Consider the following 27,708-nt stretch of genomic DNA (forward strand, 5'->3'; position numbering starts at 1 on the left):
AGGAGCTTACACTCTAATGCCCCCTCCCCCACAGTCACATCAGTCTCTTGTACCAGAGGAGCTTACACTCTAATGCCCCCTCCCCCACAGTCACATCAGTCTCTGTACCAGAGGAGCTTTCACTCTGATGTCCCCTCCCCCACAGTCACATCAGTCTCTGTACCAGAGGAGCTTTCACTTCTGATGTCCCCTCCCCCACAGTCACACACTATTAATATTATACATTCATATAGCTCTGACATATTCCATAGTGTTGTATTGTGAACACTGAACCATTCCATTCTCTGCACCAGAGGAGCTTACACCTCTAATGTCCCATCATATTCACACACTAATGTACATGCGCATAGCTCTGACCTATTCTGCAGCGATGTACAGAGAACACAGAGCCATTTCCAGTTTCTGTGGCAGAGGAGCTTACACTCTAATGCCCCCCACCGCAGTCACTTCCATCTCTTTGGCCCTTCAGCCTTCATTTTTTTAGATTGTCAGTTCCTTTGAGCCGAGTCCTGTGTAGGGAGGTGTATTGATCACTGTCCCTGGATGAGGAAATCCAGTGTGGGAACAATCCCCTGGCAGCACACCGGAGGGTACCGGTCCTCCCTGGTTAACCCTTGGTTGTCCCTCCCGGCACCCTGCAGTGTGTGTAGGAGGTGTGCCGTGTGTGGGGCTGTACAGTGGAATGCAGGGCGGATTACAGGCTCACTCTCCTCCTCCTGTCATTGTGGCTGAGATAAATCCCTCGCTCCTTCCTCCACATCATCACAAGGCGGAGGTCTGCCAGGATAACAGGAGACATTGAAGTCAGGTAGGTGGGCGATGGGGGCAGGTAGGTGGGCGATGGGGGCAGAGGGGCTGCACAGTGTCACAGGAAGAGTCAACCCATTGGTGGTCAGCTAGCAGAGCTAAAGGTGACCATACATATCGGAATCTGACCGATTTTCTGCTTGTCGGTATAATCTGATCGATTTTCTGCTTGTCGGTATAATCTGATCGATTTTCTGCTTGTCGGTATAATCTGGTCGATTGCTTGTTATAGGTATAATCTGACCGATTTTCTGCTTGTCGGTATAATCTGACCGATTTTCTGCTTGTCGGTATAATCTGATCGATTTGTTGCTTGTCGGTATGATCTGATCGATTTGCTGCTTGTCGGTATAATCTGATCGATTTTCTGCTTGTCGGTATAATCTGATCGATTTGCTGCTTGTCGGTATAATCTGATCGATTGTTGCTTGTCGGTATAATCTGATCGATTTTGCTGCTTGTCGGTATAATCTGATCGATTGTTGCTTGTCGGTATAATCTGATCGATTTTGCTGCTTGTCGGTATAATCTGATCGATTGTTGCTTGTCGGTATAATCTGATCGATTGTTGCTTGTCGGTATAATCTGATCGATTGTTGCTTGTCGGTATAATCTGATCGATTGTTGCTTGTCGGTATAATCTGATCGATTTTGCTGCTTGTCGGTATAATCTGATCGATTGTTGCTTGTCGGTATAATCTGATCGATTGTTGCTTGTCGGTATAATCTGATCGATTGTTGCTTGTCGGTATAATCTGATCGATTGTTGCTTGTCGGTATAATCTGATCGATTGTTGCTTGTCGGTATAATCTGATCGATTGTTGCTTGTCGGTATAATCTGATCGATTTGCTGCTTGTCGGTATAATCTGATCGATTTGCTGCTTGTCGGTATAATCTGATCGATTTGTTGCTTGTCGGTATAATCTGATCGATTGCTGCTTGTCGGTATAATTCTGACCGATTGTTGCTTGTCGGTATAAATCTGATCGATTGTTGCTTGTCGGTATAATCTGATCGATTGTTGCTTGTCGGTATAATCTGATTGATTGCTCATTATTACTGGCATTTATACAGCGCCAATCATTTACGCCTCGCTTTTCATGCTGTACATTCGCATCAGAATCTGCACTCAACGATCGAACGCCAGTATAACTTTGCTGTGAAAATGTTGTTTTTGGAATGTCCATGACTGCAGCGAGAACATTCGATGGAACGGGGCAGGAAGTTTTTTGTTCGATCAAGAACAAAAAAACTAAGGGTTTGTTCACATGTGCAACAGCCCTTGCCATCATCCTCTGAAAATGTGATCAGTGGTTGGATCCCTGTTCAGAGGGCATTTGACTGGTGGTGAGGAGGTGATATGTTGCCTCCTCACCACCTGTTTTTAACCCTGTAGCTCTGACTATTACCGCAGCGCTGTACAGAGATCACTGAGCCGGTCACGTCAGTCTCTGTACCAGAGGGAGCTTACACTCTAATGTCCTCTCCCCCCAACCCCCCCCCCCCCCCCCACAGTCACATCAGTCTCTGTACCAGAGGAGCTTACACTCTAAATGTCCCCTCCCCCACAGTCACACACTATTATTATACATTTATATAGCTCTGACATATACCGCAGCGCTGTACAGAGATCACTGAGCCAGTGACAACTGCTGACCTGTGTTGTGATTGGACACCAATTGTTAGGCACACAGCTGATTCCTTGATGTTAACCCTTTCCCAGCCGGTGTCATTAGTACAGTGTACAATATTATATGAGATCACTGTTGCTGTAAGTGTCAGTGACCCTCCCAGCCAGTGTCAGTTAGTGCCGGATTGCCCACCACACTATCACAATCACACTAGAAGTCGCTGATCACCGCCATTACCAGTATAGTGTCATAACTGCGTAAATTCTAGTATATAGTTTGTAGACGGTATAACTTTAACACAAACCAATTAATATACACTTGTGGGGCTGCTTTTTTTTTTTACCAATAATATTGTGACAGAAATTTTTTTTTTTATATCAACATTTTCAGTCTTTTTTTTTTTTTTTTTTTTTTTTTTTTTTTCACTTATGTAGCAAAAAATAAAAAGTGGCGATCAAACACCACCAAAAGAAATCTCTATTTGTTTGAAAAAAAATGACATCTGTTTTGTGTCGGTACAGTGTTGCATGACTGCACAATTGCCAGTTAACCACTCACCCTCCTGAGGATTTCCCCACCCCCACCCCCCCTGACCAGGCCAGTTTTTTTTTTTTTCTTGCGATACAGCGCTGTGTTACTTTGACAATTGCGCGGTCATGCAACACTGCACCCAAATGAATATTTGTCCTTTTTTTTTCCCCCAGAAATAGAGCTTTCTTTTGGTGGTATATGATCGCCTGTGTTTTTTTTTTTTTTTTTTTTTTTTTTAATTTATTTTTTTGGGCTATAAACAAAAAAGACGATTTTGAGAGTTTTTTTACTTTTTTGCTATTAAACATGTTCCAATAAAAAAAATGTAAAAATCAAATTTCGGCATAAATTTAGGCCAAAATGTATTCTGCTCCGTGTCTTCGCTAAAGAAAATTCCCAATATGTGTAAATTATCTGGTTTACGTGAAAATTGTAGCGGTATAAATCCTGGAATTTTTTTTTTTTTATTAGTAATGGCTGCAATCAGCGACTTATAGCAGGACTGCGGCGGGCATTCTGACACTGGAGGGGGGGGGAACTGATTTGGTGTCACTGACATCCCCAGTGACACCAATACAGTGATCAGTGCTAAAAAAAAAAAAAAAAAGCACTGACACAGTACTATTGGCACTGGGCAGGAAGGGGTTAACACATGGGGCAATCAAAGGGTTAACTGGGTGCTGTTTCATTGTAAGCTCACTGCTCTGTATGACTCTGCTATGCAGCACCATACAAAGCAGTGTGCAGGAGCTGACAGGGAGAGATCTGTGGTTTATACACAGGTCTCTCCCCCGTCGGAGATGCTCGGCGATCACCAGGTGTTGGTGAGAAATCACCGGTCGGGACTCAGGGATTGACAGCTGAGGCCGTGAATGGCGGCACGCACGCCCCCTACCCAAAACTGCTAAGTCATATACATACATATATATATATATATATATATATATATATATATATATATGTGTATGTGTGATTTTTCACACCCGTGCCGCCCTGTAGTAGTTTTTCTGCTATAGGGCGGTGTGGAAGCGATTAAAGTAGCACAGTGCTGAATAGCAAAAAATTTGGCCTGGTCATGAGAGGGGTAAAACCTTCCGGAGCTCAAGCTGTTACAGAAGATGTGAGCCGAATCTCTACTTTTCAGTATTCTAAAATTTTGCAACTTTTATTACAATGATCAGTTTGGTGTGTATTCCTAAAGAGCTTCTTCTTCTTCTTCTCCTCCCTCCTCCCTCCCTCCTCCCTCCTCCCTCCTCCCCCCTCCCCCTCCCCCTCCTCCTCCTCCTCCCCCTCCTCCCCCCCCCACAGGGCCAATCAGCACTGTCCAGACAGAGGTCAGGGGTCCTGCATCCTCCTAGAGCAGAAAGAAAACTCCTTCTATAAGCTTTAACTAGTGCTGTGCCTGACACTGATAGAAGTCACAAGACTGCTATATACTGTTGATGAGAAAAGGAATTTATCAGTTTATATTTACTAAAATAATTACATTTCCATGTTCTGTGTACTGTGGGAGACCAGATATAGTGAATGCGGGGTCCGGGGAGACCAGATATAGTGAATGCGGGGTCCGGGGAGAGCGGGCCTAGTGAGTGCGGGGTCCGGGGAGACCAGATATAGTGAATGCGGGGTCCGGGGAGAGCGGGGCCTAGTGAATGCGGGGTCCGGGGGGAGCGGGCCTAGTGAATGCGGGGTCCGGGGAGAGCGGATATAGTGAATGCGGGGTCCGGGGAGAGCGGATATAGTGAATGCAGGGTCCGGGGAGAGCGGATATAGTGAATGCAGGGTCCGGGGAGAGCGGATATAGTGAATGCAGGGTCCGGGGAGAGCGGATATAGTGAATGCGGGGTCCGGGGAGAGCGGATATAGTGAATGCAGGGTCCGGGGAGAGCGGATATAGTGAATGCAGGGTCCGGGGAGAGCGGATATAGTGAATGCAGGGTCCGGGGAGAGCGGACATAGTGAATGCGGGGTCCGGGGAGAGCAGACATTCATGTAGGTGTGATGGGCAGGTGTCCACAACCTCTTGGTCATATATTTTGACAGAACACCTGTCTATTCAAAGAAAACTTATATTGTATTACGCATCAACTTTGATCCTCCATCTTCTGACCGTCTTGTGTCCGGTGTAACATAAGATTGCACCACCTTCAGAGCTTGGTGATCCTTTGTCTTCCATGAAACAAATTCCTCAGCGCTGTCTGTCTCCACCCTGTGCCGATCTGTACTCAACCCCAGGGGTGATATGACCCATAGAACAATAGTCCGAAAACAATGCTTCACCTAGCCTCACATGGAGTACACACCAGACTTCTCTGTCAACTTTCTTATCAAGGAACATTCCTCGGCAACAACTTTCTCCACCAAAAATCTAGTCTGTTCAAATGCTTCACATTTTATGGAGTTGGCTAAGACCGAGCTGGTGCTTTCAGATGCAGGAGACAGGCCTGTGTGTTGTATGTAACCGGTCAATAAGTAGGTCTCCAGAAAGATCGTCTTTCCTATGGCCAAACCACATTCCTACTCCACGTTGATGTTTTTTTGCGAATGATCATATCTGAAAGACCCGTTTTGTATGAACAAACTTTCTTAGATGAGCATTCAAGCCTCCAAGACCACTGATATGTCTATGGATGGTTGTAAGCTGGACAAGTAGAAGCCAAAAAATATATAACCGGTTGTTTCATGTGTGGTCAGGAATCCATACTGGAGAGATTTCCCATCAATTCGTCCTGTGACACAACAGGAAATCAGAGGAAATCTTTACAAAGTTTAGAGGACAGCCACCCATCATGGCACCCAGAAGCTAGAGGAGACCACTAGAGTAGCCATGCCTACTATGATTTCCAGCTTCCAAGGGGATCCTACAGGTATAGTATATACATAGTTACATTGGTCCAAGCTGGTCCAATGTGATCCACCACAAAGACTAAGCTGTCAAAGACCGTTCACGATCCAAACTAAAGAACGGAAGCTGGTGGGACTGGCTCCTCAACATGTGACCATGGTCACATGATCGTCAATCCTTCCCACCCTCCAGACAACTAGAACTGTTTAAAGGGACACCAGGGAGTGAGGGAAGGGGTTACATTTTTGTTCTCTTTTCAGTCTTGGCGTATTTGGGGTGGAAATATCATCTGTTTTTCTGGGTTAATAATGTATTCAGCTGGTGTGTCCTCCAGAATATTGTATGAATGATGGTGTCTTGTCTCCACAGTCATGGCTGGACCCAGACCAGTGGTGCTGAGCGGACCCTCGGGGGCTGGGAAGAGCACACTGCTGAAGAGGCTGCTGAATGATTATGAAGGCGTATTCGGCTTCTCCGTCTCCCGTAAGTCCCCAATAATGCATCTTCATCATCGCTCTTCCAATATATCAGTAAGAGTAGTAATGTGTATGTCCTTTTATCATTGTGGTTTTTATATGGGAGTTAGCTGGTGGTATATTTCTAGGATGTAGATGTCCTTATGAGAACATTAGGATGGGGTGAGGAATAGAAGAACCGCTCCACCTTGGAAGCCCGAAATGGAAATTTATTTGCACTCACCAGGGAAAGCCAACACGTTTTAGGGTTTGCAATGGTCCCTCTTCTTCAGGGCTGGATCAAGAGAGAGCATTGGACTCTAAGCTGAGTTGGGGACAAAGAGCATTTTAGCTCATATTACAGCAAAGCTCCACCCAAATGGGGAAGCTCTGCTTTAAGCCTTTGTCCCCCGCTCCCCATTAACGATTGGCACCTTCGGGGAACGGGTACCTGAATTTGACAGGTGCCCTCTCCCACTTCCACTGCAATCGCCTAGGCGATCGGAAGTGGAAGTTGTCCTCCTACCCTCCCTCCCCTTAGTCTTCTGGGACACATGACAGGTCCCAGAAAACTACGGGGCCATTCACAAAGCGCAGCGCTTTTCGCGCATGCGCAGTAGGCACCCAGCTGTGAAGCCCCAAACTGTCACAGCCGGGTGCCCACACTAAAGATGCCGGTGCCAGGGAGAGAAGACGGTCGGTGAAACCAGCGGTGGTGAGGACATCGCTGGACCGAGGGACAGGTAAGTGGCTGTATTTTAAAAGTCTTATGTTTGTCCCACTTTTATGTCCGTCTGAATTTATATTTCCTTGTTTGGTAAATTTTTTTTTTTTTTTTTTTTTTATTTTGCTTAATTTCAGACACAACCAGGAAGCCGAGGCCTGGAGAGTGTGATGGGAAAGGTAAAGCCACTTTTTAGTATTTGTGGTATGTTTGTATTTAGTTTTTAGTATGTGTGTATGTATTTATATGTATATTCTTCTCTATATGTATATGTGTGTGTGTGTGTGTGTGTGTGTATATGTGTGTGTGTGTGTGTGTATGTGTGTGTGTGTGTATATATATATATATATATATATATATATTACACACACTGCTCAAAACAATTACAAAGACTTTGTAATCCGAGTCTAGCATGAAGTCAGTGAAACTCCTGGGATATGGATCTGGTTAGTTAAGTATCAAAGGGGGTTGTTAAACAGTTTCAGCTGCTTTGGTGTTACTGAAATTAACAGGTGCACTAGATGGGCAACAATGAGACAACCCCGAAAACAAGAATGGTTTTACAGGTGGAGGCCACTGACCTTGTTTTCCCTACTGATCTTTTCTGACTGTTTTTTTTTTTTTTTCACTTTTTTTTGCATTTGGCCTGGGTCCGTGTCACTACTGGTAGCATGAGATGATACCGGGACCCTACCGAGGTTGCACAGGCAGTCCAACTCCTCCAGGATGGTACATCAATACGTGCCATTGCCAGAAGGTTTGCTGTGTCTCCCAGCACAGTCTCAAGAGCATGGAGGAGATTTCAGAAGACAGGCAGTTACTCTAGGAGAGCTGGACAGGGCCGTAGAAGGTCCTTCACCCATCAGCAGGATCGGTATCTGCTCCTTTGTGCAAGGACGAACAGGATGAGCCCTGCCAGAGCCCTACAAAATGACCTCCAGCAGGCCACTGGTGTGAATGTCTCTGACCAAACAATCAGAAACAGACTTCGAGGGTGGCCTGAGGGCCAGATGTCCTGTAGTGGGCCATGTGCTCACTGCCCGGCACCATAGAGCTTGATTGGCATTTGCCATTGAACACCAGAATTGGCAGGTCCACCACTGGCACCCTGTGCTTCTCACAGATGAGAGCAGGTTCCCCCTGAGCACATGTGACAGACGTGAAAGGGTCTGGAGAAGCCGTAGAGAACGTTCTGCTGCCTGTAACATGGTTCAGCATGACCATTTTTTTGGTGGGTCAGTGATGGTCTGGGGAGGCATATCCATGGAGGGACGCACAGACCTCTACAGGCTACACCAGGGGTGGGCAAACTTTTTGACTTGAGGGCCGCAATGGGTTCATATATTGGACCCGGGGGCCGGACTAGCTGCTGGCCGGCCCAGCCACTACCATGCCATCCATAGTAAGTATAGTAATATTCCCCCATAGTAAGCATAGTAATTCATCCCCAATATAGTAATTCATCCCCCCTATAGTAATTCATTCCCCCTATTGTGTCAATTCACTTACCTTTGCTCCGCGCATTCCTCTCGCCGTGTTCCCGCGCCGTTCCGGTCTTCAGGGCGGACTGTGAGAGGAGAGGAGTTCGTCACGCTGCCCCGCCTACATCCTGACAGCCAATGTTTGCCACGCTCCGCAGGCCGGATTAAAAGGTCCGCTGGGCCGTAGTTTGCCCATTGCTGGGCTAGACAATGGCACCCTGACTGCCATTAGGTATAGGGATGAAATCCTTGGACCCATTGTCAGACCCTACACTGGTGCAGTGGGTCCTGGGTTCCTCCTGGTGCAGTGGGTCCTGGGTTCCTCCTGGTGCAGTGGGTCCTGGGTTCCTCCTGGTGCAGTGGGTTCTGGGTTCCTCCTGGTGCACGACAATGCCTGGCCTCATGTGGGGGGAGTATGCAGCCAGTTCCTGGAGGATGAAGGAATTGATACCATTGAATGGCCCCCACACTCACCTGACCTAAATCCAATAGAACACCTCTAGGATGTCATGTTTGGGTCCATCCAACGCCACCAGGTTGCACCTCAGACTGTCCAGGAGCTTAGTGATGCCCTGGTCCAGATCTGGGAGGAAGTACCCCAGGACACCATCCGTCATCTCACTAGGACCCTCCCCCCGACGTTGTCAGGCATGCATACAAGCACGTGGGGGCCATACAGACTACTATGTACCAATTTGATTTGCTGCAGTGAAGTTTCAGCAAAGTGGACTCGCCTGCTGCATAATTTTTTCACTTTGCTTTTCGGGGTGTCTTTGAATTCAGTCCTCTGTAGGTCGATCATTTTCATTTCCATCAAACGATGGGGCGTCCTTATGTTCCTCACACATTACCCATCCATATCAGGATAGAGATCCAGCAGGAGATTCGTCCCCATTGAGATCTGATGGGTTTTCAAAGTGTTCCTTTCATTTTTTTCAGTGTATATAGTATATTTATTCATGTGTGTACATAAAAAAAAAAAAAAAGATATACAGTATTATATATTTAGAGAGAGTGGTAACTCAATCACATCGGCAGAGGTTTATTTTTTTTTTTAATTTAAATATTTATTAAATTTTTCATGTTAATACAAAAACCCAAAAAAAGGGAAGTAATTCTCATATAAATAGACATTTATAACATTTCTACCTTTCCCTTACTAAAAATTCTTTTCTTTCCCCTCCCACTACCCCCCCCCCCCCTCCCACCCCTCTTCCCCCCTCCTCCCCCTCTGCAGACTCTGGCCCATTCTATTCTTTTGAGGCTTATTAATTTTTTGTTAACAACCTAGTTCATATTTTTCTATATTTCTCTTTCAATCCTGCTCTTTCCCACTTTTCCCATCTCCTGGAATAAACTCTCATCCTATCTTCCTGCATATGATATGATCTTTCCATTCTACCTATCTGATTTACTCTATTAATCCAGTCTACCTCCTTCGGTACCTCAGCTTTCCACCAAAACTTGGGTATCAACCCTTTCGCCGCATTCAAGAAGTACCAAATACCTGAATCTTTATATTTATTTACAGATGTCTCCACGTTGTGTAGGAGGCACGTCGTTGGGTCTAACCCTATGTCGATTTCAGTTATTTCTTCAATTAATTTAACTATTATCTTCCAAAAGGCCTGGATTTTCGGACATTCCCACCATATGTGAAACACCGTGCCTATCTCTCCACATCCTCTCCAACACTTATTTGAGTTTTCCCCATTCATCTTGTGCTCTAAACTCGGTGTAATATGCCATCGTGTCACACACTTATAATTAACCTCAACCTCTCTCATACTAACATTATCGTGTATCAATCTAAACATCTTTCTCTGTCTATCTTCATCAAACCCAACTCCCATATCCCTTTCCCATTTTGTCATAAAAATTAAATTTGTGTTTGTGTCTAATTCTGTGAGTATTCTATACACCTTTGAGATACCGTGCTTACCATCCCTTCGTGTCTCTAACAACCTTTCAAACATATTCCACTCCTGTTTTATTCTTAGGGGTTTCGGTAAATTTCCAATGAAACTTTTCAATTGATGGTGTTTCCACTCATCTATTCTAATAAAAATATCACCCTTCTTCTCTATTAACTCTTTAAGTGATCTCAATTCTCCCTCCAACAAAACATCTCTCAATTGGGTATCCTCCTTTCTAAACCATCTCCCTGATATCTTATTCTGACCCGGGGGGAAGTACTCAGTATTTGTGAGAGGCATTAATATAGAATTAAATTCCCATTTCATGTTCTTATGTAAATTATCCCATACCCTAAAGACATTTAAAGTGTATATACTCGTGCTTTCTTTAATTCCCCTAAACTGTGGTGGAACCCATATCATCTGACTCAATCTTTTACCACTAAGATCATTTTCAATTGTTACCCAACTTTTCCCCTTATGATTAAATGTCCAGTCATATATTCTTGCTAAAACCACTGCCTTATAGTATCTCTTGACATCTGGTAGGCCCAATCCCCCTTTCTCTTTAGTCCTGCTCAATGTTTCATATGCTATTCTAGGTTTTTTATTCTTCCAAATATATCTTGTTAACATTTTTTTCATTATCTTAAAGAAGGCTTCTGGAATTTTAATTGGTACCATTTGAAATCTATACAGTATTTTAGGCATTATTACCATTTTGACTAGGTTTATACGTCCTATCCAGGATGGATTTCCTCCTTCTAGTCTTTTTAAATCTTCCCTGATCTCATTTATCAAGGAGATATAGTTTAATCTATACAAATGCTTAGATGAGGCAGTGAGTTTTATTCCTAGGTATTTTATCTCTTTTTCTCTCCATATAAAGGGGAATTCTTTTTGTAGTTTTTCTTTTTCATTCTTTGGTATATTAATATTCAGGATCTCTGTTTTCGTTGGATTAATTTTTAAATTTGATAATTCACCATACTCCTTCAACAACTTCATTATATTTGGGAGAGTTATTCGGGGATTCCCCACATAGATCAATAGGTCGTCCGCAAAGGCCGCTACTCTATACATCGGCAGAGGTTTAAAGCTTAACTCCAGCTTAATAAATAGTTGCAACACATATGCATGAATTATTATACCTTCTACAGTGGGGAAAATAATTATTTTATTACCTGCAGATTTTGTACATTTGCCCACTTACAAAGACATAAAGGCTCTATCATTTTTATCATAAGTGTATTTTAAATTGTAGAGACAGAATATCAAGCAAAAATCCAGAAAAAACACAATACAAATGTTATAAATGGAGTTGCAGTTCAGTGAGTTAAATAAGTATTTGATCCCCTACCAACCAACAATAATTCTGGCTCCCAAAGGCTGGCTATGTGCTCATGTGGTACACAGATTAGTGCTGCCAGTTTAAGAAGGTGCTCCTAACGACAACTCATTATGTGTATAAAAGACACCTGTCCACAGAATCTTTCTTCCATTCGAACTTCACCACCATGGGCAAGACTAAAGAGCTATCAAAGGGCATCACGGACAAGATTGTAGACCTGCACAAGGCTGGAATAGGCTACAAGACCATCAGAAAGAAGCTTGGTGAGAAGGAGACAACTGTTGGCGCGATTATTCACAAATAGAAGAAATACAAAATAACCATCAATCGCCCTCGGTCTGGAGCTCCATGCAGGATTTCGCCTCATGGGGTAAGGATGATCATGAGAAAAGTGAGGGATCAGCTCAGAACTACACAGGAGGACCTTGTGAATGATCTCAAGGCAGTTGGGACCACAGTCACCAAACAAACCATTGGTAATGCAATATGCCACCATGGATTGAAATCCTTCAAGAAGGCACATATACAGACCCATCTGAAGTTTGCCAATGAACATCTGAATGATTCAGAGAAGGACTGGGAGAACGTGCTGTGGTCAGGTGAGCCCAAAATTGAGCTCTTTTGGCATTAACTCAACTCGTCATGTTTGGAGGAAGAAAAATGCTGACTATGACCCTAAGAACACCATCCCTGCAGTCAAGCACGGAGGTGGAAACATTATGCTTTGGGGCTGATTCTCTGCTAAAGGTACAGGCCGACTTTGCCACATTGAGGGGCCAATGGATGGGGCCATGTATTGTAAAATCTTGGATGAGAACCTTCTTCCCTCAGCCAGAACACTGAAGATGGGTCTTCCAGCATGACAATCATCAAGGTAACAAAGGAGTGGCTCAAGAAGAAGCACATTCAGTTCATGGAGTGGCCTAGCCAGGATTTCGAGAAGATCTGTAAAGAAGAGTGGACTAAAATCCCTCCTGAGATGTGTGCAAAGCTGGGAAAAGTCTTCCTCTTAAACGTCAACCAGTCTTGTGAATCACACATCCCTACCACATTCAATTCTGCAGCATCGCTTTTTTATTTGCCCACCTCCAACCTACTAACTACATTAAACTACTCCTTTAAATGTTGTGTTTTTGTTTTTTGTTTTTTTTACCTCCCTAGCGGTCTGATTATGTCCATATTTCTGTGCTCAAAGCGGTACATTTTTTTTGCATGGAAATATGTCGGGTTTTTTTTATTGTAGGCCTGTAATTTTTAGGAATAACTCACTGAAATCTGTCCGAACAAGAGTCTAGTAAACATCCCGGGGATGATAAAACTTGAAACACGAAATCATAAATTATAATATAATAAATAATCATAATAAATTCAATAATATAATCAAACCAAATACACTGAAATGTGTATTTCACATCGCTGAGCAAAGTCGCAGAATCGTTTTCAGTGTCTGATGAGGAATTTCCCCCACGAATCATTATCACTCAATTCTGCAAGTGGTTCTGATTTACTATCGCTGTTCTCTAGCCGGTCTAAAACCGCGTCTGACCTAAAGGGACGCTTTTTGGACGCCATGGACGTTTCTCAGTTTCCAGGCAGAAAGAACAGTAAAAATGCAGGCAGGGCGCCGGACAAAGCACTCGGGACACAATGTATGTGAAATGGTTTGATACAGGAATGTTATACTATGTGATTTTAGTGAATTTAGTGAATGTCACTTTTGCAACTTTCAAATTTCCCGCTAGTTCCGTCCCCCGTACGTCCCGACGTCGCAGGGAACGGAACCCGGAAGACAGATGCCGGCATCGGCCGGAGGACATTGCCGGGGACACTGCAGGGGGGACATCGCAGGAGCGCAGGACAAGGTAAGTGGAGAGATCCCGGAGCAACGCTGCAGTGTATTCCCGAGTGTAGCTCGGGGGGGTTACCGCTTGTGGTGCTGAAACTTTACCCCGAGCTACACTCGGGAATACCGCCAGGGGGGTTAAAACATATAAGCAGAGTACCTGAATGTGACCTTGTATTGGCCTCTTGCGGTCCCTGTTAAGCAGAGCTCAGACTGGGACAGGCAGAAGCAGCACGAGAAGTCGATCAGTTGTGTTGCACTGCAAGGAGCATACCATTAGGAGGAGAGAGCAGAGAGATGAGCTCATCAGTCTTCTGCTTCTCCTTTCACTGTGGGGGAGGGACACAACCTGTTAGTGTTACTGGACTGCAGCGGAGAGACATTCAGGTTTCTTGCCCATGCTGTGCGGCAGAGCTGTGTAAATCTGAGGACTGGATCTCACCAGATGTAATAATTTTCATATAGGAGAAAATAGAGAGAAACTTTTTCGGAAAGAATTGCCAAGTTTTTCTGATTTTCATTGTGTTTTTTTTTTTTTTTTTTTTTTTTTTTTATACTGTCAGACCACATTCTGTAATTTTTAGTTTTCAGCATCACAAGTTTTAACCTGTTCTAACTGTCACTTGAAATGTATAAATGTTGTAAGTTGTTCCTATATGATTGTACACAATAAATGAAAGGAAATAATAATTTCTATGATTTTGTCCCATGCCCCCCCCTCCCCCCCCTTCTAATACAGATTACCACTTTGTCTCCCGGGAGGAGATGGAGCAGGGAATCCGTAACGGGGAGTTCATAGAGAACGCCGTCTTCTCCGGGAACATGTATGGGACCAGGTATGTGGATCCAGAAAAAGCTGCGTCTGTCTGACCCACCTGTGTTGTTCTACGCTCTCCATCCCTGCATGCTCCATGCACAGGGGGGCTCATTATATGGTTGACATGTAGGGACAGGCCATCTGCAGATCTATAGGATCCTATAGTTACCGGTCTCCCGGGGCTCTGAGCCATCGGATGTCTTTAAGCCTCTAATTCTCAGCTGTTAATTGGTTCATTACCCAGAATCCTCCTCTGCAGCAGATTGACATGCCTGGTCATGTGTAACCCTCCAGACACCTCTGACCACTGTAAGTAATCCGCTGTGAGTGGATCCGACATAACAGAGAATCCCCGGGGAGGATTAAGATTTGCTGGTAAATCCACATAATCTCAGAGCAACTGTCATTTATTTCTGACCTCCGACCTCCCCTTTAGTCTTGCACAGGTGTACCGGCTCCTCTCCTGGACTGAAACGGCTTACTCCGATTTCACTGCACACTGTGAGCTTCTCACAATGTGCATTAGAAGCTGCAGCAAGTCAGATAGAGCTCTGCCTCATTCCCTGGCTGGAGGACATCCAGCATCATCTAGGCCTTTCTTCCCCAGTGTGTAGATACTACATTTGCATGTATGTAATGGAAAGGGGTGCTGGGGCCTGCTGGAGGGACTAGTGATGCTGGCTGTTGAATGATCTATTGTTGCACGAGGATCTATTGCTGCTGGGGAGATGAATTGTTGCTGGTGGAAGATCTAGTGATGCTGGGAGGGATCTTCTGTTGAGGGAGGTGTCTACTGTTGCTGGCTGCTGGAGGTTCTATTGATGCTGGTGGGGGGAGGGGGGTCTATTGTTGCTGGGTTATATAGATTATTAATACATAAATAGATATAAAAATATATATGTATATATCACACACTGCTCCAAAAAAATAAAGGAAGACTTTGTAATCCGAGTCTGGCATACAGTCAATAAAACTCCTGGGATATTGATCTGGTCAGGTAAGTAGCAGAGGGGGTTGTTCATCAGTTTCAGCTGCTTTTGGTGTTAATGAAATTAACAGGTGCACTAGATGGGCAACAATGAAACGACCCCCAAAACAGGAATGCTTTTATAGGTAGAGGCCACTGACATATTTTCCCTATTCATCTTTTTTGACGGGAGTTCTGGAGGGACGCACAGACCTCTACAGGCTAGACAATGGCACCCTGACTGCCATTAGGTATGGGGATGAAATCCTTGGACCTGTTGTGGGACCTGGGTTCCTCCTGGTGCAGTGGGACCTGGGTTCCTCCTGGTGCAGTGGGACCTGGGTTCCTCCTGGTGCAGTGGGACCTGGGTTCCTCCTGGTGCAGTGGGACCTGGGTTCCTCCTGGTGCAGACAATGCCCGGCCTCATGTGGCGAGAGTATGCAGGCAGTTCCTGGAGGAATTGATACCATTGAATGGCCCCCACTCTCGCCTGACCTAAATCCAATAGAACATCTCTGGGATGTCATGTTTCGGTCCATCCGACGCCGCCAGGTTGCACCTCAGACTGTCTAGGAGCTCAGTGATGCCCTGGTCCAGATCTGGGAGGAAATCCCCCAGGACACCATCCGTGGTCTCATTAGGAGCCTTCCCCGACGTTGTCAGGCATGCATACAAGCACGTGGGGGCCACACAGACTACTGAGGGCCATTCTGAGTTCCTGCAATGACATTTCAGCAAAATGGACTCCCCTGCTGCATCATTTTTTCACTTTGATTTTCGGGGTGTCTTTGAATTCAGTCCTCTGTAGGTCGATCATTTTAATTTCCATCAAACGATGGGGCGTCCTTACATTCCTCACACATCACCCCGTCCATGTCGGTATAGAGATCCAGCAGGAGATTCCTTCCCATTGATTAATTCCTTTAATTCTTTTGAGGTGTGTGTGTGTATGTATGTGTAATATATATATATATATATATATATATATATATATATATAGGGGAGGGCAGGAGGGACAAATAATAATTTTCCCAACTGTAAACTGATACTTTCTTCTGGAGATCTTGTGCTTTTGAAAAACAATAGACTTGCTGGCTGGAAAATAGAAGAAAGCCTTAAAAGGAAAACTAACGCAGCCATCACCTCTAAGGATTCGTAATCTAATAAAGACGTGCTTTGTGGTTTAATACTGCTTTAATGTATATTATAAACCTAAAATTGTCATTTTTATATATCCAAGATGCCATCGGGGTGTACAGAGCTTCTCACGCCATCCTTCTCTCTTCCCCAGCAAAGCAGCAGTCCAGGCTGTGCAAGCCAAGAACCAGATCTGTATACTGGACATCGACATGCAGGGCGTGAAGAACATTAAGAAGACCGACCTGAACCCCATCTACATCTCCATTCAGCCCCCCTCTATCGAGATCCTGGTAAGGAACACTCCAGCCCTCCCCTTCAGTCTTGCACAGACGTACTGGCTCCTCCCCTCCAGTCTTGCACAGGTGTACCGGCTCCTCCCCTCCAGTCTTGCACAGGTGTACCGGCTCCTCCCCTCCAGTCTTGCACAGGTGTACCGGCTCCTCCCCTCCAGTCTTGCACAGGTGTACCGGCTCCTCCCCTCCAGTCTTGCACAGGTGTACCGGCTCCTCCCCTCCAGTCTTGCACAGGTGTACCGGCTCCTCCCCTCCAGTCTTGCACAGGTGTACCGGCTCCTCCCCTCCAGTCTTGCACAGGTGTACCGGCTCCTCCCCTCCAGTCTTGCACAGGTGTACCGGCTCCTCCCCTCCAGTCTTGCACAGATGTACCGGCTCCTCTCCTGGACTGAAACGGCTTCCTCTGATTTCACCGCACACTGTGGGCTTCTCACCATGTGCATTGGAAGCTGCAGTAAGTCAGACCACCCCATTTCCTGGCTGGGGGACGTCCAGCATCATCTAGCCGCCTTTTTTTTTTTTTTTTCTTCTTCAGCCAGACTAACTATGTATTTGTCCTTACCCCATAGGGTTGGACTTGTTTTCAGGGTCATAGCTGGTGATTGCTGGGTCAGTAGCGCCGACCTGTAAATGGCGCCCTAATAATCTTGATCTCAGACTTTCCTTTATATGCCTTGCAGGAGAAGAGGCTGCGAGATCGCCAGACAGAGTCCGAGGACAGTTTACAGAAGAGGCTGCAGGCAGCCAGAGAAGACATAGAGATCAGTGAGTTCCCTCTCCCACACATGGCCGTGTATTGTACATGCAGATCCATTATGTCTTTGTGGCCCTCATCTTATACATGCTTACTCATTTTTTTCGGGAAGATGGGGATTGAACCGCTTGCTGCCCGCTCACAGTAGATTTACTGCTCGCGGGCAGCATCTTCAGGCTAGGAGATGTACCCGTATTTTGCTGCCCGCTTCTGCGTTTTCCGATGCGCATGCGCACGCCCCCTGTTAACCCATGCTGTGATTAGACAAAGCACACGTTTGTCAGCCAGGTTTCCTCCAATGACTGTTGGCAGAATACCTGCTGATTGGCTGTGGCCAATCACAGCACAGGGTCCTGTGTTTACGAACACACAGAATGGTGATCTGGCTGTTTCTTCTTCCTGAAAAGCAGGGAGAAAAATCAGCCAGATCTGAGTAAAGTCAGCACTCATTACACTTTGCTAGGCACACCGTTATTATTATACAGGATTTATGGCGCCAACAGTTTGCTCAGCGCTGTACAATATAACGGGAGACAATACAGCAACAATACAGTTCAATACAAGAGGGATAGGAGGGCCCTGATCCTGGGAGCTTACAATCTAAGAGATAACATGGTGAATACTTTACAGGGGTCAGGAGTATAGTGTATTATTATTATTGTTATACAGGATTTATGGCGCCAACATTTTGCTCAGCGCTTTACAATACAGTTCAATACAAGAGGGATAGGAGGGCCCTGATCCTTGGAGCTTACAATCTAGGAGATTAACCCCTTGATTGCCCCTAGATGTTAGCCCCTTCCCTGCCTGTGTCATTAGTACATTGATCGCGTATAGAATTAGCACTGATCACTGTATTAGTGACATCAGTGTTAGTGTAACTGCAAGCCAGTGTCTGTTAACGCCAGATTACCCGCCACACTATCACAGGTACACTATAAGTCGCTGATCACTGCCATGATAAGTATAGCGTCTATAGCTGCGTAAATTCCAGTATATATCACATAGTTTGTAGACGCTATAACATTCACACAAATCAATTAATGTTCACTTATTGGGAATTTTTTTTTTTTTTTTACCAAAGACATGTAGCAATATACATTTTGGCCTAAATTTATCTAGAATTTTTACATTTTTTTTTATCTGAAAATGTTTTTTTCCCCTCAATTTGCGTTTTTTTTTTTTTTTTTTTTTTTTTTTTTTTTTTTTTTTTTTTTATATAGTAAAAAACTGAGTGATGATCAAATACCACCAAAAGAAAGCTCTATTTGTATGAAAATAATTGGGTACAGTTCTGCATAACTATGCAATTGTCAGTTAAAGTCACGCATTTCTGAATAGCACAAAAAAAATTGCCCTGGTCATGAAGGGGGCAAAACCTTCCGGAGGTCAAGTGGCTAAAGCAAAAATTACACCTTAGTCATGTTTTTGATATATTTTAATCTTTCTTTTTTTTATTTCTTGGAGGGTCTGAAATGGGTCAGTGGAGATCAGATCCAGTACACCCATGCATCTCTGTAGCAACAGACTGTTTCTGATCATGATCTAGCCAATCCAGTCACCCAAAAGTAGGACCCCTCTGCAAATGATGGAGTTCAGGTGTTTCTAGTGCAGGGTGCTGGTAATACTAGTGCATACCAAGACACTGTGGACAATTGTGAACTTCCAATCTTGTGGTAGCAGTTCGGTGAAGATCCTCTTCTGTTCTAGCATGACTGTGCCCCTGTGTACATAGCCAGTTCCATAAAGACATGGTCTGACCAGTTAGGTGTGGAGGAACTTGTGTGCCCTGCACAGAGCCCCAACATCAACTCTACTGAGTTGGAATGCCAGTTGTGAGCCAGGTCTTCTCATCCAACATTAGTTCTTGACCTCAACCCTACTGAACACCTTTGGGATGAATTAAAACACCAATTTCGAGCCAGGGCATCTCATCCAAAATTAATTCCTGACCCTAAAAATCTGTACGATATCCAGACACTCCAAAATTTTGTGGAAAGCCTTCCTAAAAGAGTGGAGGCTGTCCTAGCCGGAGGTCAACTTTGTATTCATGGCATTGGTTTTTTAATTGGATGTCCAACCAGCTTATAGTTATAGTTTGGTGAAAACCCTTTTCTGTCCCAGCATGACTGTGCCCCTGTATACAAAGCCAGCTCCACAAAAACATGGTTCAACCAGTTTGGTGTGGAGGAACTTTGGTGTCCTGCACAGAGCCCTGAGCTCAACCCTACTGAACACCTTTAGGATTAGTTGGAACGCCAGTTGTGAGCCAGATCTTCTCATCCAACGTTAGTTCTGGACCTCAACCCTACTGAATACCTTTAGGGTGAGTTGGAATGCCAGTTGTGAGCCAGGTGTTCTCATCCAATGTTAGTTCTGGACTTCAACCCTACTTGAATACCTTTTAGGGTGAGTTGGAATGCCAGTTGTGAGCCAGGTCTTCTCATCCAACGTTAGTTCTGGACCTCAACCCTACTTGAATACCTTTAGGGTGAGTTGGCATACCAGTTGTGAGCCAGGTCTTCTCATCCAACATTCGTTCCTGACATCATCCCTACTGAATACCTTTTAGGGTGAGTTGGAACGCCAGTTGTGAGCCAGTTCTTCTCATCCACCATCATTACCTAACCTCACAAATGGGCAAAAATTCCCACAGACACCCTCTAAAACCTTGTGGAAAGCCTTCCCAGAGAGTGGAAGACGTTTATAGCCACAAAGAAGTCCAACACCACATTAGTGGCCATGGTCTCAGAATGGGATGTCCAACAAGCTCCTATAGATGTGATGGTCGGGTGTTCACACAACATTTGGCCATGTAGTCTGCTAATAATTACCTCTTCCAAGTGGTTTATCCAGTGTAAATGGCTTTCTATTGGTATCCAATCTAAATACAATCAATCTCCACCATTCGTCCTGGTTTTTATGTAGGACACACCCTGTGATACATTAATAAATGTCTGTGTCTGCAGGTAAAGAGCCTGGTCTGTTTGATTCCGTCATTATAAACGATGATTTAAAAGAAGCTTATGGACAACTTCAAGGTGCCCTCTCAGAGGTGAGTGTACAGCATGATGCGGGTTGTAAGCATGATCTACTCTTTGTGTCCAATGTTGGCCTGTCCTCAGTCTTTTTGTAATTCCATACATGATGGAAACCAATTATTAGTGTGCCATGTGGTAGAACAAGCATTCTCAACCAGGGTTCCATGGAACCCTAGGGTTCCTTAAGAGGTTGCTAGGGGTTCCTTGAGCTGTGGTTAATTGACCTACCACGTGATGGTGCCTTCACAGTTCCTGGTCCATTGCCTACTTGGCGCAACCAGTAGAATGACACCAATGATCCTTTTTAGGTAACTGTAAGGGTGGCATTTTAACTAGTACTAGAAAGGGTCATTCCTTCCTCTGACCACCAATGTAAAAGGGCATTTTCCTTATGACACCTGATGGGCTAATCTCAACAGGGATTCCCTGACACCTGAAAATTATTTCAAGGGTTCCTCTGGGGTACAAAGACTGAGAACAGCAGTGGTAGAGCTTCGTTGGCTTACAAATTCCTGCCATGTATGGAGGTATCCACTGGCTGGGGAAGACCAAGATCAATCCGGCTGGGTTCCTGTATAACGGGGGTCTCCAAAATTTTCTACACCTGTAGAATGGCGACAAACTACGGTTCTTAACCTCTTGGCGCCGGGCGAACACAAATGTGCGGCCTCCCAGAGAGAGCACTCCTAGCACACATGTCCTGTACTCATGGAAAGGTCCCGATCATGTGACGGCGTGTCACGGCAGTCACATGACCCTATACCCCGCCTCCAGGCTTCTGAAACCCTTAAAGGGCCGGGAGGCGCCGGCGTCAAGGGGTTAAATCTCTAGGCGACGCTTTAAGGGCCAGTTCACGCTCCATGCGTTTCAGTTGCTTTTTTTTTATTCTGCATCCAAAACGCACAGAAAGTAGGTGATATGGGTGTCAACGTCGCAGTTCACATCAGTGCTTGCAGTTCCGGTGCGTTCCGGATGCAGAAAAAAGTGGAACAGGCTGCATTTTTCCTGCACAGAACTGTACTGGAACGCGGTAAAACGCTTTAAAAAGGCACTGGAATGCACCTAAAATGCACATGTCCCTATTTAAATTGAAGAGAGTCAAAAACGCACCGAAACACGTCAGTAATGTGCATGCGCAAGCCCATCCGTAACACATCTGGATTGCGTTTCTATAGTGTGAACCGGCCCCTCCCCCCCCCCCCCCAAAAGTATCTGATCAAACTGAGATTGGAAGTGACAAAATCCTCGTCCCTTCCAGTTTCATGGACCATAGAGGTGATCGGGAAACGCAAGTCCCTCCCTCATCTCTATATTTAGCTGGCGGAACCGCCGTAGAACGGGCGACCACCTTCCGCCACTTGTAAAAGTGATACCGGGGGTCAGCTGGAGCCTTGACCCCCGCTATAACCACAGAAACCCGAGGAGGTACAGGTAGGTCCTAAGGCCAGCAGGCGGTTGAGAGGATCGAAGTGGCGGTAGGCAGAGGCCGGCTTTCCAATCTCCAAGGAATTTCATTTGAGAAAGTCCATTAAGTTCAAAATCGAAAAGCAAACTTTTTTTTTTTTTTTTTGGTTTAACCTCTTCGCGCCGGCCGAACGCAAATGTTCGGCCTCCCGGCGTCTGGGCCTAGAGGCCGAGCGGCCGCACATTTGCATCCTATTAAAAAAGGACATATGGGCCAGCACAAATGTCCGTTACTCACAGAGAGGTCCCGATCAGTGGCTGACTGACCATTTGGAAACTTGGGCACTGCCCGAGGGCCCGGGGTCAGTAGGGGGCCCCATGAGATGCCCCTGGTACCTTTTTTTTCATAGCTTTTTTAAGTTTGGGCAAGGACACAGGGGCCCCATGATCCCCGATTGCCCGGGGGCCCCATGAGTTGTCAGTCCGCCCCTGGTCCCGATCTCCTCTTTCCCGATCATGTGACTGCGCGTCACGGCAGTCACATGACCCTAAACCCCGCCCCGCCTCCCGGCTTCTTAAACTCTTAAAGGGCCGGGAGGCACCGGCGTGAAGGAGTTAAGTGCTTTGGAATGACATCGAATTTTCATCTGTGTGACAGTCTTTGGAATGACATCGAATTTTCATCTGTGTGACAGTCTTTGGAATGACATCGAATTTTCATCTGTGTGACAGTCTACTAGTCTATGCAGATAGTTTGTCTAATATTTTGATACATTGTTGCTTTCTTGCAGGAAATTGAGAGAGCCAAGAGCGCGAAGACCTCCTGACCTGCGCACGTCGCTGACATTCTCCCCTCCCACATCTGCAGCCATTCCTCCCCCATTTGTGTACCATCATTCCTCCATGAGTGTGATTCCTCCTCCCTTCCTGTAGGTGTCACCATCTGTGTGAGGCTCTGTACAACGCTCCGGCGGCTGGCAGCATCTCCATTCTTTCTGTGTTTTATGCAGTTATCCTCCGTCTTCCGACACTCGCTGATTCCGGTGGCAGCTAGAATGTTTCCTAAGGAAATGGGAGACATCGAACGTGTTTCCATGACCTGTTCTCTCACGCCTGGCTGGACATTTTTATTTTAACCAAAAAAATATATATATTTTATGAATTCCTTCCTTTTTTTTTTTTTTTTTTTTTGTGCTCGGGGTGAAATCTGTCTGTTAATGGCGAAAGTGCATGTATATTCGTTCTGTGTGAATCGACTTTTAAAACCATGCTATTTTCTCTCCAGGTCGAATTCATAAGAATAGCATGAGCAGGAAAATACTGCGTTATGGCCAGTAGATGGAGCTGACGATCATCTAGTGCAGGGGTGTCAAACTGGCTGTTGCAAAACTACAAGTCCCATCATGCCTCTGCCTTTGGGAGTCACGCTTGTCACTGTCAGTCTTGCAATGCCTCATGGGACTTGTAGTTTGGCAATAGCTGGAGGGCCGCCAGTTTGACACCCGTGATCTAGTGGCTATTAGATCTATGATGAACGTTCGACCTGGAGAGAAAATAGCTTAACATTCATTTCTTTTATTTGCGGTTTTTTGTTTTAAATTCATAAGAATAGCCTGAATTGGGAAAATACCACGTTACAACCACTAGAGGGAGCCGCTGATCATAGGAAATATTTAATGTTTATCAGCTCCATCTTGGAGCTATAATGTAGTATTTTTAATTGATTTAATCTATGAAGAACATTCGACCTGGAGATAAAATAGCCTAATAATCTTCATTATTTTTATTTTCATTTTTATTGCCATTTTTTTTTTTTTTTTTTTTTATTCATAAAAATAGCTCCAGAATCAGGAAAATACCACATTACGACCACTAGATGGAGCCACTGATCATAGGAAATATTTGTTTATCTGCTCTTGTTCATTTTATGGAGAACATTCAGTATAACATGAATCGGGAAAATACTGCAATATGACCACTAGAGGGAGACGCTGATCATAGGAAATATTTAATATGTTTATCAGCTCCATCTAAGGGCTATAATGTAGTATTTTTTAATTGATTTCATCTATGAAGAACATTCGACCTGGAGAGAAAATAGCCTAATAACCTTCATTATTTTTATTTCCATTTTGTTTGTTTTATTCATAAAAATAGCTCCAGAATCAGGAAAATACCACATTACAACCACTAGATGGAGCCACTGATCATAGGAAATATTTGTTTATCAGCTCTTGTTCATTTTATGGAGAACATTCAGTATAACATCAATCAGGAAAATACTGCAATATGACCACTAGATGGTGCTGATGATCATAAGAAATTTAATATGTTTATCAGCTCCATCTAGTGCAGGGGGTGCCAAACTGGCGGCCCTCCAGCTGTTGCAATACTACAAGTCCCATCATGCCTCTGCCTTTGGGAGTCATGCTTGTCACTGTTAATCTTGCAATGCCTTGTGGGATTTGTAGTTTGGCAACGGCTGGAGGGCCGCCAGTTTGACACCCGTGATCTAGGGGCTATAATGTAGTATTTTTCTGATTTCATCTATGAAGAACATTCGACCTGAAGAGAAAATAGCCTAATAACCTTTATTTTTTTTTTATTCATAAAATAGCTCCAGAATCAGGAAAATACCACATTATGACCACTAGATGGAGCCGATGATCATAGGAACTATTTTATGTTTGTCAGCTCTGGTTCATTTTATGGAGAGCATTCAGTATGATGTGAATCAGGAAAATACCGCAATATGACCACTAGATGGTGCTGATGATCATAAGAATAACTTCTTGTTTTTCAGCTCCATCTAGGGGCTATAATGTACTATGTTTGATTTAATCTATGAAGAACATTCGACCCAGAGAGAAAATAGCCTAAAAACCTTCATTATTTTTCTTTCCATTTTTTTTTTTCTTTATTCATAAAAATGGCTCCAGAATCAGGAAAATACTGCTTTATGACCACTAGATGGAGCCGATGATCATAGGAAATATTCTGTTTGTCAGCTCTGGTTCATTTTATGGAGAACATTCAGTATGTGAATCAGGAAAATACCGCAATATGGCCACTAGATGGAGCCGATGATCATAGGAAATATTCTGTTTGTCAGCTCTGGTTCATTTTATGGAGAACGTACAGTATAATGTGAATCAGGAAAATACCGCAATATGGCCACTAGATGGAGCCTATGATCTTAGGAAATATTCTGTTTCTCAGATCCATCTAGGGGGGCTATAATGTAGTATTTTTCTTTTTTTAATCTATTTAGAACATTTGACCTGGAGAGAAAATAGCCTAATAACCTTCAATTTTTTTTTTTTTCCAATTTGTTTTTTTGTTTTGTTTTTTTCCATTCTTAAAATTAGCTCCGGAACCAGGAAAACCACAATATGGCCACTAGATGGTGCTGATGATCATAAGAAATGTTTATCAGCTCTATCTAGGGGCTATAATCTAGTATTTTTCTGATTTAACCACTTGCTTTCCAGAGGATATTCCTCCCCCCACCACCATTTTTTTGCGGTATGGCGCTGTTACTTTGACAGTTGCGTGGTCATGCAACACTGTACCCAAATTAAATTTACATCCTTTTTTTTTTTTCCCACAAAGTGAGCTTTTTTTCGGTGGTATTTGATCACCTGTGCATTTTTTTTTTTTGTTTTGTTTTTTTAATTTTTGCGCTATTAAATAAAAAAAAAAAGACTGACAATTTTGAGAGATTTTTGCTTTTAAACACGTCCAGTAAAAAAATTTAAAAAAATCAAATTTTGTCATAAATGTAGGCCAAAATGTATTCTGCTCCGCGTCCGCTAAAAAAAAAAAAAATCCCAATCCGTGTAAATTAATTGGTTTACGTGAGTTATAGCGTTTACAAATGGCGGTATAGATACTGGGATTTTTTTTTTTTTTGTTTACTAGTAATGGCGGCGATCAGCGACTTATAGCGGGACTGCGGCAGACATTCTGACACTGGGGGGAACTGACTTGGTGTCACTGACCTCCCCAGTGACACCAATACAGCGATCAGTGCTACAAAAAAAAAAGCACCGACACTGTACGACACCGGCACTGGGCAGCAAGGGGTTAACATGAGGGCGATCAAAGGGTGATCTGTGTGCTGTTTTATTCGGGGGGCGGGGTCTGTGTGCTTCACTGTAAGCACACTGCTTTGTATTGCTGTGCTGTGCAGAGCCATCCAAAGCAGTGTGCAGGAGCTGACGGGAGAGATCTGTATTGTTTACATACACTTCTCCCCCTTCCCCTTCGGAGATAATCGGCAATCACCGCGTGCCGGCTAGAAATCACCGGCTGGGATCCTACCCGGAAATGCAAAATCATTATATATTTAATTATATATATATAATGTATACGTGATTTTGCACATGCATGCCCCCCGTAGCAGAAATACTCAGGAAGCAGTTAATCTATAAACAACATTCCACCTGGAGAGAAAATGGCCTACTCACCGTAATTTTTTAATTTTTTTTTTTAATTCATAAAAATGGCTCAGGAATCGGGGAAATACCACATTACGACCATTAGATGGAGCCGATGATCATAGGAAATATTTATTATGTTTGCCCGCTCCATTTAGTGGCTATAATGTGGTATTTTTCTGGTTAATTCTAAAAAGAACATTCGACCTGAAAAGAAAATATCCCAATAACATTCATTTTTTGATTCCATGGCCTCTTCTCTCTAATAACATGAAGATTACACTCAAACTTTTTTTTTTTTTTTTTTATATTAGGAATTCCTTCATCGTGTGTTTTGGCAGGGGCAAATCCATCCCTTACAATAGAGTAAAAACAATAAGGGGCGTATCCTATTAAAAAAAAAAAAAAAAAAAAATTTGAGCTGTTCATCCTGTGAAACTGAATATACATCTGTTCTGTGTGAATCGAATGTTACTAGGCTATTCTTTCTCCAGGTCGAATGTGTTTCATTCCGAAGAATGGCGTGAATCAGAAAAATACTGCCTTATGGCCACCAGATGGTGCTGTTGATCAAAGGAAATATTTATTATGTTCGACAGCTCCATCTAGTGCCTGTAATGTCGCGTTAAACAATCCATCGGCCATAAAAAATAAAATAAGAACTAAATAAAAAAACTCACTATAACCACCACCAAGAAAAGTCACACTTTCACCCTTGAAAGCAAAATTTATTGCTAAAACCTTTTCTCTTATGAAACTCAAAACCCCTAAACCAACAATATAAAATATAAATCAATAAAATAAAAATTAATATGTAAAATAAATGGTCCAAAATAACTCCAAAAATTATCCACAATAACTTTTGGACACTAATTTTTGGATAGTTATTTTGGACTATTTATTTTATTTTTTTAAATTTCTATATTAATTGTTTTTAATTGTTGGTTTAGGGGTTTTGGGTTTCATAAGAGAAAAGGTTTTAGCTATAATGTAGCATTGACTCTATGAAGAATATTCGACCTGGGGAGAAAAAAAAGCAAATTAATATTTGATTTTTTTGCGCCCCCCCCCCCCCCCCCCCCGTGGCATGTTTTCTCAAACATCATGAAGATTACACCAAAACCTGGCAAGACATTTTTAAAAAAAATAAAAAAGTACTATGACTTCCTTTTTATTTTGTACATTGGTTCTGTGTGAATCGAATGTTGCTATGCTATTCTTTCTCCAGGTCGAATGTGTTTTATTCCGAAAAATAGCGTGAATCAGA

The 27,708-nt window shown here is 43.8% G+C and overlaps 1 protein-coding gene across 2 annotated transcripts; it reads left to right on the forward strand.

The window, feature by feature from the left end:
* Window positions 1-693: 693 nt before the first annotated feature.
* GUK1 (guanylate kinase 1) lies at window positions 694-23,168 on the forward strand. 2 transcript variants are annotated; one of them, XM_089660444.1, is made up of 8 exons: window positions 694-808; window positions 6,186-6,299; window positions 7,133-7,174; window positions 14,326-14,422; window positions 16,611-16,800; window positions 17,484-17,568; window positions 20,527-20,612; window positions 22,794-23,168. In XM_089660444.1, the coding sequence occupies exons 2-8, from the start codon at window positions 6,188-6,190 to the stop codon at window positions 22,827-22,829; spliced, it is 648 nt and encodes a 215-aa protein (XP_089516570.1). In that variant the 5' UTR covers window positions 694-808; window positions 6,186-6,187; the 3' UTR covers window positions 22,830-23,168. The 2 variants fall into 2 exon arrangements, with proteins under 2 accessions (XP_089516570.1, XP_089516571.1); XM_089660445.1 differs by having other exon boundaries at window positions 16,662-16,800.
* The last annotated feature ends 4,540 nt before the right edge of the window (window positions 23,169-27,708 follow it).

Source organism: Staurois parvus, unplaced genomic scaffold, assembly GCF_062004578.1.
Source record: "Staurois parvus isolate SC_StPar_1 unplaced genomic scaffold, SC_StPar_1.0 ptg001245l, whole genome shotgun sequence".
Lineage (NCBI taxonomy): Eukaryota > Metazoa > Chordata > Amphibia > Anura > Ranidae > Staurois > Staurois parvus.